Source organism: Salmo trutta, chromosome 22 (assembly GCF_901001165.1).
Source record: "Salmo trutta chromosome 22, fSalTru1.1, whole genome shotgun sequence".
NCBI lineage: Eukaryota > Metazoa > Chordata > Actinopteri > Salmoniformes > Salmonidae > Salmo > Salmo trutta.
The window spans coordinates 37,447,184-37,459,037 of record NC_042978.1 but is presented as its reverse complement, the minus strand read 5'-3'; the positions used below and the strand labels follow the sequence as shown (position 1 = coordinate 37,459,037).

General features: G+C 43.7%; 1 protein-coding gene across 2 annotated transcripts in view; it reads right to left on the bottom strand.

Annotated features, from left to right (window-relative positions):
- The window catches only part of slc1a7b (solute carrier family 1 member 7b), a 123,268-nt gene extending 111,672 nt beyond the window's left edge, over positions 1-11,596 (bottom strand). For both annotated transcript variants that reach the window (XM_029707876.1, XM_029707877.1), the window contains exon 1: positions 11,446-11,596. In XM_029707876.1, coding sequence (XP_029563736.1) covers positions 11,446-11,586 — 141 coding nt within the window. In that variant the 5' untranslated portion in view covers positions 11,587-11,596. The remainder of the gene's footprint in view (positions 1-11,445) is intronic.
- Between the last annotated feature and the right edge of the window lie 258 nt (positions 11,597-11,854).

Genomic DNA, 11,854 nt, shown 5'->3' with positions numbered 1-11,854 from the left:
AGACAGAGAAGGGGAGAGAGGCAGAGTAAGAGACAGAGAGGTTGATAGAGGCAGAGTGAGAGGAAGACAGACCTAGATAAAGGTCTATAGAGAAAGTGGAGTAAAGAGACACATATAGGAGTGGAAGAGAGAGATGGAGAGAGAGGATGGTACATGATAATGACAGCTAAAGAGCTTTTCTGCTCTGCATTAGGCCGAGAGAGCTTAGTTTGCAGTTTAAGAGCAGGATCAGCACTTGCGTATGGCCGGCGGATGTGTATCTGAGAGGGTGTTTTTTTGTGTGTATATGTGTGTGTGTCGTGTGTCATGTGTGTTTTTGTGTGTGTGTGTGAGTGTGTGTGTGTGTGTGTGTGTGTGTGTGTGTGTGTGTGTGTGTGTGTGTGTGTGTGTGTGTGTGTGTGTGTGTGTGTGGCACGAGCAGCTGCTGCCAAAGGTCCATTTAAGAGATACTCGTTTTTAACAGCCAAGTGACACAACAAGGAGAGCCAGAACAGCTTGAAAAACAACATCCCTAACCCACTGACACCGCCTCCCAGGGCATCCAAACCCCTTGGATTCCAGCCAGGTCACCCCTGATATAAGTCAGTCTGCATTAGATGTCTGAGGACGTTAAACAGGTTGCGAAATGTTGCAAGTTGGAATCCACCAATAGAAAGTTGTTTTTGAGATTTTTGGTGCCAAAGGTTGCAAGTTCAAATCCAAGGTTTGAAAGTTGGTTTGGAGATTTTTTTAAACATCTGTGCCGGGTGCGGAAGGCTGCAAGTTCGAATCCAGCAATATAAAGTTGTTTTTGAGATTTTTGGTGCCAAAGGTTGCAAGTTCAAATCCAACGATAGAAAGTTGTTTTATAGGTTTTTGTTGTGTTGTTAGGGAAACATCTGCTTCTGGTGCCAAAGATAGCAAGTTCGATTCCAGAAATGGAAAGTTGTTTTTGAGATTTTTGTTTTAAGCCTATCCTAAACCTTAACCCTTACCTCAACCATTTGGAGTTAAATCCTAAATATAACCCTAACCTTAAAAATTCAAACTTAGTGCCTAAATTTAACCTTAAACACTTTTAAATATGATATTTGGAACAACTTTGAAATCTGACGTTTTAGAAACATGGATGAACGTCTAATTCTGACGTGAGACTGTGAGAGCTTGTTGATTCAGTACACCAACCATTCATCTGTGGGTACCTGACTGTATACAGCAACATTCATCATTGCCTTTTTGGCAAGATAGTGACAAGTGGGCTAAACAGAAACTCTGGCACCCAGTCCCGTGTACGGTAATCTGTAAAGCGCTGCAGTACTCATCAGCACTTTGCAAGAACAATGAATAAACAATTATTTCGACTGGAGGTACAGCTTTTACTGTAGCTGGTGTGGTTGTAAAATCCATCTCTTCAAAGCAACAAGCCCAGAGTGTAGATATGGATTATTTAAAACATTTTATGCTTTTTTTATACAATGGACTTTTCCATCTCAATTTGATATTGAATCAGAGTACTTTGCTAGTGTCACGGTCACCTTGCACTCAACTCTCTTTCTTTTGAGTTTGTATCGAGCCACGTATGACATACTGTACATTAGCTAGGTTTCCATCCCAATTGGTGACATATTTTCATGCTAATATTCTAAAATCAGTATATAAAGAAAATATGCACATTTTCCCACCAGTGGTGAACTTACACCAAACTGACTTGTTGTGGATAAAAATCAGTGATGACGTAGTGCACCCAAGTTGTACTCATTCACTTACCGAAAAAAAAATATCTAAAGTTCAATGTGTTTCCATCGCATTTTCAACTCTACAGAAAGTCGTCACAAAAACGTTTCCGATAAATAGCAAATGTGCCTACCCTGGCACGACCGCTCCAGTCAACAGCTCACAGATATAGTGCGGGTAGACTGTTTGGGTAGGTTAGTCTACATGATGAGATTATTTTCAAGAAGAGAGAGAATGTGTTTACTTGTCAAATGGCAGTCAAGCATCGATCATCATGTCACCAGAATAAGACCTTCGATATTTATTGGAAAGGGCCATCATTTCTTTAATCTGTAGCCTAATAAACTGCATGGTTTCCCAAGTCGTAGTGGGAGGACCACACACCATATCATTGTGTGACTCCAACTTTACTTTGATATGATGGTTATTTAATAAATATTTGCGCATAAGAACGTTTCCACCTCCATTTCTCACATAATTAATTTTACCGACACAAAAAGTTCCCACCATGTTCCCACCAATTGTACTGAAACTTTCTGTTTCCATCACAGCTGTCATTGATTTTTTTATATGGTATAACTTTACTCAAGGTAAAACTGTGGATGTGTAACACGGGTCGTATAAAGGGGACCAAGGCACAGCGTGTGTAGTACTCATATTTACTTTTTTAATGAATACACTTTAACAAAACAACAAAACGACCGACAACAGTTCCGTCAGGTGACATACAGAAAACAACTACCCACAAAAACCCAGGAAGAAAAACCCCTACTTAAATATCATCTCCAATCAGAGGCATCGAGGATCAGCTGCCTCCAATTGGAGATCTTACTAGGGTCAGGACGTGACAGTACCCCCCCCCCCCAAAGGTGCAGACCCCAAATGCAACATAATCAATAAAGAAACCACAAAACAAAAGGGAGGGTAGGGAGGGTGATAATTGACTATGGTGGCTCAAATGCAGTCCACATAACCTTAACCTCCAGCACAGGAGGCGGCTCCGGTTCGGAGGCGTACTCCCCGCTCCACCCGCTGATCCTTCTGCTTTATTACCACCTGACCGTGGATCGCCGTCGAAGGAACCGGACTGTAGATCATTGCTGGAGGTTCTGGGCTGCAGGCCACCGCTGAAGACTCTGGGCTGCGGACCGCCGCTGAAGACTCCGGGCTGCAGACTGCCGCTGGAGGCTCCGGACTGGGGAGCGCCGCTGGAGGTTCCGGACTGGGGAGCGCAGCTGGAGGCTCCGAACTGGGGAGCGCAGCTGGAGGCTCCGGACTGGGGAGCGCAGCTGGAGGCTCCGGACTGGGGAGCGCAGCTGGAGGCTCCGGACTGGGGAGCGCAGCTGGAGGCTCCGGACTGGAGAGCACCGCTGGAGGCTCTGGACTGGGGAGCGTCGCTGGAGGCTCCGGACTGGGAGGCGTCATAATAGGTTCCGGATTAGTGACCGTTGCTGCTGGCTCCATGCCATGGATCATCTCTACAGGTTCCGCGCCAAGGATCATCACTGGAGGCTTCTTACCATGGATTATCTCTACAGGTGCTGGGCCATGGATTATTCTTACAGGCTTCGTGCCATGGTTTATCCCTACAGGCTCAGGACCATTTACAATCCCTCCAGGCTTTTTGCCAAGGATTATTTCTTCAGGTTCCGGGCCATGGATTACCTCTTCAGGCTTCGTGCCATGGAATATCCCTACAGGCTCCGGGCCACGGATCATCACTAGAGGCTTAGTGCCATGGATCATCGGTTGTCACTGGAGGCTTTGTACGTGGAGCAGGAACCGGTCTCACCGGACTGGGGATACGCACTGAGGACCGAGTGCTCAAAGCAGGCACCGGCCATACTGGGTTATGGATGCGCACAGGAGGGAGACTGCGAGGAGCAGGCACAGGACGTACTGGACAATGGAGGCGCACAGGAGGGAGAGCGCGAGGAGCCGGCACAGGACGTACTGTGCTATGGAGGCGCACTGGAGAGAGAGTGCGAGAGGCAGGCACATGCTCACCACAAAAAGCACGGGGAGTTGACTCAGGCCTCACCCCTGGCCCAGCTAAACTACCCGTGTGCCCCCCCCAAAAAATTTTTTGGGGTTGCCTCTCGTTCTTTCTAGGTAGGCTTCGGTATCTCTCCATTACCTGTCCCCAGGTCCAATTTCTCCTCTCCGTCCACTCACTATGTGACCAGGTGTCCATTTCAGCCCGGGCACGCCGCTTGATCCAGTCATGGTGGGTAGTTCTGTAACGCGGGTCGTATAAAGGGGACCAAGGCGCAGCGTGTATAGTGCTCATATTTACTTTTAATGAATACACTTTAACAAAACAACAAAACGACGACAACAGTTCCGTCAGGTGACATACACTAAACAGAAAACAACCCAAACAACCCCAACATAGAACTAGAAAACTCGAACTAAAACATAGAAATAGAAAACATAGATAAACCCAAAACACCCCCTGTCACGCCCTGATCTACTCTACTATAGAAAATGACATCTTACTAGGTTCAGGACGTGACAGGATGGAAACGTGGTTACTGTAGGCAACAAGTGTTTTGCCATTGTGTTACTTTGACAACATTCGTGACAATTTAACAATAAAGAGCATATTTGTTACTGTCGTTTACAAGGAAACAGACGTCAGTACTTACACTTTGCCATTGACTGTTGACCTCACATATTAAGTTGACATGAGTTATTGCATTAACATGTCATCAATTAAAAATGAACTCTGTTTTAACCTCCTTCTGTCTGTCTTGTCCTCTGCCTGTGCAGCTCACAGATCCCTCTCTAACACAAAAATAATACATCTGCCTTATTTGAACTTGCTGAACTTGCTTCTTGCTGAATGTGTGCATCATGTTAATTCAGATTCCTATTCCTGATTCCAAAGACCTATTACTTAACACTGGAAGGCAAGAGGGGAAGAGTGTACAACTTTCATGTTTGTGTTCTGAGTTCTGATTCTGAGCACATCTTCTGGCCTGTTTACAAATGATGCTGAATCCCTATAGAAAGGGATTATCTACATTATGTACCTTAAAGGCTCTACACAGTCTATGCAACGGATCTGCAACGGATCTGCAACGGATCTGACGGAGGCTCGTTTGTATAGCTCTCTGCTCCGTAGCTCCGTTTGTGTAGACTGTGAAATCACTGTGGAGAGCCCTTTAGACTCAGTGTAGAGAGGAGAGCGTGTGATGGCTAAGCAGTGTGTTATTGAACATAGTTCTGCTTACGGATCAGTTTGCATTCAAGATGCTAAACATATTTGTGTTGTATTTCACTCTGTTCTTGGCTGAAATCTGACAAATGTGATGTGTCATGACTATTAAGATTCTTCACTTCACAGTAAATTCTCAGATTATGGAAATATTGTATGCTATGATATATTGTTGATTACTAAATTTACACCATATTGAATTCTGAATTTTAGTCTTCATGCTTTTACACAAAGTTATTTACACTCTCTCCACCTCTCTCCACCTGTGGAATGAACTTTGATGTAATTTTAGACTATAAAGAAGAGAGAAGAGACAAGCACAACATCCAGGTGTCAGATCTCTGATGATGGTATTAAGGAGACCTCTGTAAACCCTGCTACTCTACTCCAGTCATTACAGTACATGATCCTGTTCTCTCAATAAACTCTCAAGGAGAACTAACAACCAGCAGAGACTTTCACTCCATGCACCTGTCCCTGTTGTGAGGGCAGATGCTCAAGGACAAAAAAAAAATAACTTGTTTAGCCCCAAAGCAGCTTTTAAACCCAAGCCAGTTGGGGTCTAAACAAGAACAAACTTCAACTGACCTCTCCTTATCTTAAACTACCCCTAAACACAGTTGTTGGCACCGCCTGCTAGTCTGCCACTGTTCATTGGCACAGCAAGCACATAGCCATTACCGCAAGGTCCAGAAATAGTCGGTAACACTTTACTTGACGCCTAGTCTCATAACACATTATGACACGGTCATAGCCATGTCATAATATGTCATAACAGCTGGCATTTGTCATAACCTGTCATAATATGGTCAAAACACTGTCATGACCCATATATATATACACCTGTTGTGACATATATTGCTATATTTTATGGCTGGTTATGACACCTACATAAGAGTGTCAAAACCCACATTTACTCAAATGTATTTTTTGCCTGCAAAGAAGTTTCCTTTTGTTTGAAAGTTTGTTTCTTAAGTCCTTTGTTATTGTTGTAATGAATTCTTTACAGTCATGTTTTTTTCCATCATATTTTAAATAACTTGCATAAAATACACTTTACGACACTGTCTAAAAGCATTATGACCGTCCTGTGTCACTTTACTTGGACTAAGAAAATACACTTTATGACACTGTCAAGAAGCATTATGACCATACTGTGTCACTTTACTTGGACTAAAAAAATACACTTTATGACACTGTCAAGAAGCATTATGACCATCCTGTGTCACTTTACTTGGACTAAGAAAATATGTGTTTATGTAAGACGTCAGTCAAAAAGAGTTTGTCTTGTCTATCTGCTCCTGCATTCATCCCAGTCATCAGCAACAGAGCATTGGGTTAGGCGCATGTCTGACATCATTTAATATGGTATATTTCAGAAAATGTCATATAACATATACATACTGTTGACAAGTATGCTATAGTGGAATGGAATGTCTTGCCTTGTGTGGTAGGTTATGTGGGTTTTGACACTCTTATGTAGATGTCATAACCAGCCATAAAATAATGCAATATATGTCACAACAGGTCTAAATATATGTGACATGACAGTATTTTGACCATATTAGTGGCGTAGAGCTCTAAGGCACTGCATCTCAGTACTAACCACTACAGACCGTGGTTCGATTCCAGGCTGTATCACAACCGGCCGTGATTGGGAGTCCCATAGTGCGGGACTCCCAATCAATAAAATAAAATTAAAAATAAAAATAAAAAATAAAAAATGATATTATGTTATGTTATGACATATTAAGACATGGTTATGACACATATTAAGACATGGTTATGACCGTGTCATAACATGTTGTGATGCTGGGTGCCAAGTAGTGATGCTGGTGTTACCAAATAGTCATTCACTTTGCTGTTCATGAAAGTACTCTAACACTGCTAAAGAGGTTGGCCATGATTATAAACTGTTACTGATTGTAATAGTAGGCTATGCAAGATTTTTGTCTATTAATAAGAGTTCCATAGCTATGGTCCCAAACTGCTGACCCTGTGTCTCAGTGAGTGGCAGTGCATTCCCTCCATGCTGACTCTGATGAATTGCAACGATCACTTCTACACTTGAATACTCTTGAGTCCTAAAAGGGTTCTTCAGCTGTCCCCATAGGATAACCCTTTGGAGAACACTTTTGGGCTCCATGTAGACCCCTTTTGGGTTCCATGTAGAACCCTCTGTGTAAAGTGTTCTATAGTACATGGAACCAAAAAGGGTTCTACATGGAACTGAAAAGGGTGTATAGTTGAGGAAAGCTTCAGCATCAATTAAGTAATTATGTTATGGTCGGCCTTATGTCCCCCCTAAGTGGGTAAGTAATTGTGTTATAGTCACATTCATCCCAGATATAGCTACTGTATGAAAACCCCCAACTCACTCCACTGATCTCATGTGCCCTCCCTCTACACCTCAGGCCATCCTGCCTGATAGGATTGGACAGACTGGGCAGCAGCAGCACCCTTTGGTTCCCCTGGTGTAAATATCCAGACAAACTGGGTCTGAGCCAAGTCTGCTGTCTGCCTGCCCGATCCCTCCTCTTCTCTCCTCAACCAATTCTCCCGCTGCGCCCGTCATCACATCTAAGATCACTATTAGGAATCCAATCAAATCAAATCAAATGTTATTTGTCACATGCGCTGAATACAACCGTCAAATGCTTACTTACAAGCCCTTAACCAATAAGGCAGTTTTAAGAAAATACCTAAAAAACGTAAGAGATAAAAATAACAAATAATTAAAGAGCAGCAGTAAAATAACAATAGCCTGCTCCATCAGTGGTCAGACTGTCCGCAATAGGCTGAGAGAGGCTGGACTGAGGGCTTGTAGGCCTGTTGTAAGGCAGGTCCTCACCAGACATCACCGGCAACAATGGTCGCCTATGGGCACAAACCCACCGTTGCTGGACCAGACAGGACTGGCAAAAGTGCTCTTCACTGACAAGTCGCAGTTTTGTCTCACCGGGGGTGATGGTCGGATTCGCATTTATCGTCGAAGGAATAAGCGTTACACCGAGGCCTGTACTCTGGAGCGGGGTCGATTTGGAGGTGGGGGGTCCGTCATGGTCTGGGGCAGTGTGTCACAGCATCATCGAACTGAGCTTGTTGTCATTGCAGGCAATCTCAACGCTGTGCGTTACAGGGAAGACATCCTCCTCCCTCATGTGGTACCCTTCCTGCAGGCTCATCCTGACATGACCCTCCAGCATGACAATGCCACCAGTCATACTGCTCGTTCTGTGCGTGATTTCCTGCAAGACAGGAATGTCAGTGTTCTCCCATGGCTAGCGAAGAGCCCGGATCTCAATCCCATTGAGCAAGTCTGGGACCTGTTGGATCGGAGGGTGAGGGCTAGGGCCATTCCCCCCCAGAAATGTCCGGGAACTTGCAGGTGCCTTGGTGGAAGAGTGGGGTAACATCTCACAGCAAGAAATGGCAAATCTGGTGCAGTCCATGAGGAGGAGATGCACTGCAGTACTTAAAGCAGCTGGTGGCCACACCAGATATTGACTGTTACTTTTGATTTTGACCCCTCTTTGTTCAGGGACACATTATTCCATTTCTGTTGGTCACATGTCTGTGGAACTTGTTCAGTTTATATCTCAGTTGTTGAATCTTGTTATGTTCATACAAATATTTACACATGTTAAGTTTGCTGAAAATAAACGCAGTTGTCAGTGAGAGGATATTTTTTGTTGTTGCTGAGTTTAGGTAGATCATCACTCGTTGAACCAGGGGATTCGTTTATTTGTCAAAGCACCTGCATCCACACAAGGTGTGTGAACAACCATCTTTTTGAATCAGATACTGAATCAGATACTGATTTAACAGCAATGTGCATGGTTCATTAGGGTTATTTTGTAATCTCTCTTCATTTATATGTAGCTGAAGTGGAGGCTGGGCATTCAGGTAACGGTCCTTGCAAATCCCCAATTCTTGGGATGTCCATACCCCATTGAAATTGGCATTTAAAATGGTTAAGGTAATGGTTAAGGTTAGGGTTAGGTAAGGTATGGTTAGGTATGGTTATGGTTAATATTAAGATAAGGGTAGGGGTTAAGGTTAGGTTTTAGGGTAGGGATGTCCCAAGGATCTCAGATAGTACTAACCTTCAGGTAACACAGCCAGGGTCCTTAAACCACTGAACTGTGAGAAGTGGGGGCTATTGGACAGAATATGAATAGGATCATATTGATATATTACAATACCTTAGGATGTGCAGTGAAGACACTAATGCCAATGTAGCAGGCTCTAAGAGATTTCATCAGCATTGAATGGCAGAATAATAATAAACCATAAGTAGTCTATTTAGCCTCATACTCAACAGTACATTAAGTCTCTCTTCCACTTTCTTTCTCTCATTCTCTTTTTATTTATATTTATTTTTCTCTTTCTCTTTCTCTTTCTCTTTCTCTTTCTCTTTCTCTTTCTCACCCTCTTTCTCTCTCTCTCCCCTTTTCTCTTTGTGGTGTGGGACTGTGTAACCTTCACTGCAAATTGAAGAGTATTTGGCACACCTCCGGCCCCCATACTTTTTAATAAATAAAGCACCAGCATGACTAAATCAAAGCCCACTCTAATTTCTTCATCCCTCTAATGACAGGGCCCATTTCACCTCTTTATGGTTGCATGTTAGCCTGTCCCTCTCATTGCCCTTCTTCTCCTCTCCATCTCTATGTCCATCTCCAGCCCCCAACTCTACTCAACCACCAACATTAGTACAGCCCACTCAACCCATCTAACCTGTTCACAGTCATGTCACTGTGTCTCCCCCAGCCGCCAACTCAACAACCAAAAGGACTAAAAGACCACTTTAATTTACGTGAAACCTCAGTAGCCTTCATCTATCTCCAACATGTCAGAAATGTACATCTAGAGACACTGTAAAAAACACTTATTACACATAATAATTTTATCTAGGTATCTACCTTCAAAACTAATGCAAACAGCTCCCAGCCCTCAACTCAACTCAACTCAAGTCAACCAACATTTTCAGCCTAAAGCCCACTGTAATTTATCAGACATCACAGAGGCCTTCTTCACTCTATATTTCCAACATGTCTTTCAAAATGGAGGGGCTAAGAGGCACTTTTGGCTAATGTAGATAGTATAGTATAGTCCACTGATTACACATAATAACTGTAGGTAGCTAGCTACCTTCAGAATCAAGCAAAGAATAACAGCCCCCAGCCCCCAACTCAACTCAACCAACAAAACTACTAATCACAGTCAGAGGCCTCCAGCAATCTCCAACTTGTCTTTCAATAAGGTAGAGGCTAAGAGGTTTTCAGGCCTTCATTGTAAATACGAATTTGTTCTTTATTGACTCGCCTGGATAAATAAAGGTTAAATAAATAAATAAAAGGTACTTTTGGTTATTGTAGTTACGACGGAGGGATAGGAGGAAAGCATTTGTTTGATTGGATGATAATCCTCCATAGTCAGAGGGAAGGACTAGCCTGCTATATTTAAGCCCTATTCCAGAATATGATATAGCTTTACTCACAGTGGGTGGAGGGGGATAAACGCTGAGGTGGCCCTCATGAATATGGGACCTGAACCTTCTCCATGGAGAAGCTGTGATCAGGGGTGGAGGGCAAGAGTCACATCTGCTTTGAGATGTAACGTACGGTTCTGTCAGGAGACAATAGTGCACGGAAGGCCACCTCCAGCTTCTTATACCGACTAATATTGGACCAGGTCTCTCTTGAAAAAGAGATTCTCAGTAGAAAAAGAGAACTCAAGATGAGACTAGACTGGATAAATAAAGGTTAATATTATGGATGGGGTGGTGTCAGTGATCCAGTCAGCTTATCAAAGGTCAGAGTAGGTGTTTCAATAAAGCTGTACATGTAAGTTAGACCTGGATTTGGCTACCCACTCCTCACCCTACACCTTGTCTTACTATGAAGCTATTGAGCTGCCATGTGGTGCTTACTACAATACATTATATATAACATATCACTCTGTCTTTTGAAACACATTCAGTGGATCTCTTCTTGCACATAGCGGCCAGGGTGGGGAATGATGGGAGTCTACGTAGATAGAACCTTATTTTGGGATAGAGGAACACAACCACACAAGGTTAGGTGGTGGGCGCACAACAAATAGTATTTTGGCCTTTTGGACCAGTGATTTGGGTGTACATTGACAGGTTTGTGGGAAGTGTAGAGTATAGGTTTTATACTGTAGATAACAGCACATGTTGGACCATGGCATCACACGGGGGGGAATGTGGAGTCGCCGGGTTTAGTATTACTTCCACAGGTTCATAGGAAGGGTATAGCAAAGGGTTTATAGGTATGGTATAGGAAGGGGTTCATAGGTAGGGTATAGGAAAGGGTTTATTGGGTAGGGTATAGGAAAGGGTTTATTGGGTAGGGTATAGGAAAGGATTTATAGGTAGATCATCGTTGAAGCAGGGGATGACAGAGGGAGGGGTGTGGCTGATGGAATACAACCAAGGAATCACATAGGGGAGTTGGGAGTGTGTAGGAAGGAGGCTGCTTACTGACCTGCTCTGTGAGCCTTTTAGTCCGTAGGAAGAAGCCCAGCAGGCATCCTATGACCACAGCCAACACAGACAGAATGAGGAGTCCATTCTGTTTGCACACCCCCTTCACCCTCACCCACACTGCATCCAGAGCCACAACCATCACAAATCCCTAGTCTTTCCCAGTCCACACTGTATCAGCAGCAACCCATAGAAAAGCACTGACCCAACCCAGGATGGAAGAGGGTGAAAAGAGAGGGAACGAGAACGAAAGAGAGAGAAGAGGACAGAAAAGCAGAATGGGAACGGATGAGATGGGCAATTCTTGATCTCCTTTCACGCTCCAGGTTTAAAGATACTTTTGGACCGTCCGAATGGGCGTCCCTCTCTCCTTTCTGCCTGGTGATCTGTCTTGGACTAAGGAGATCAAC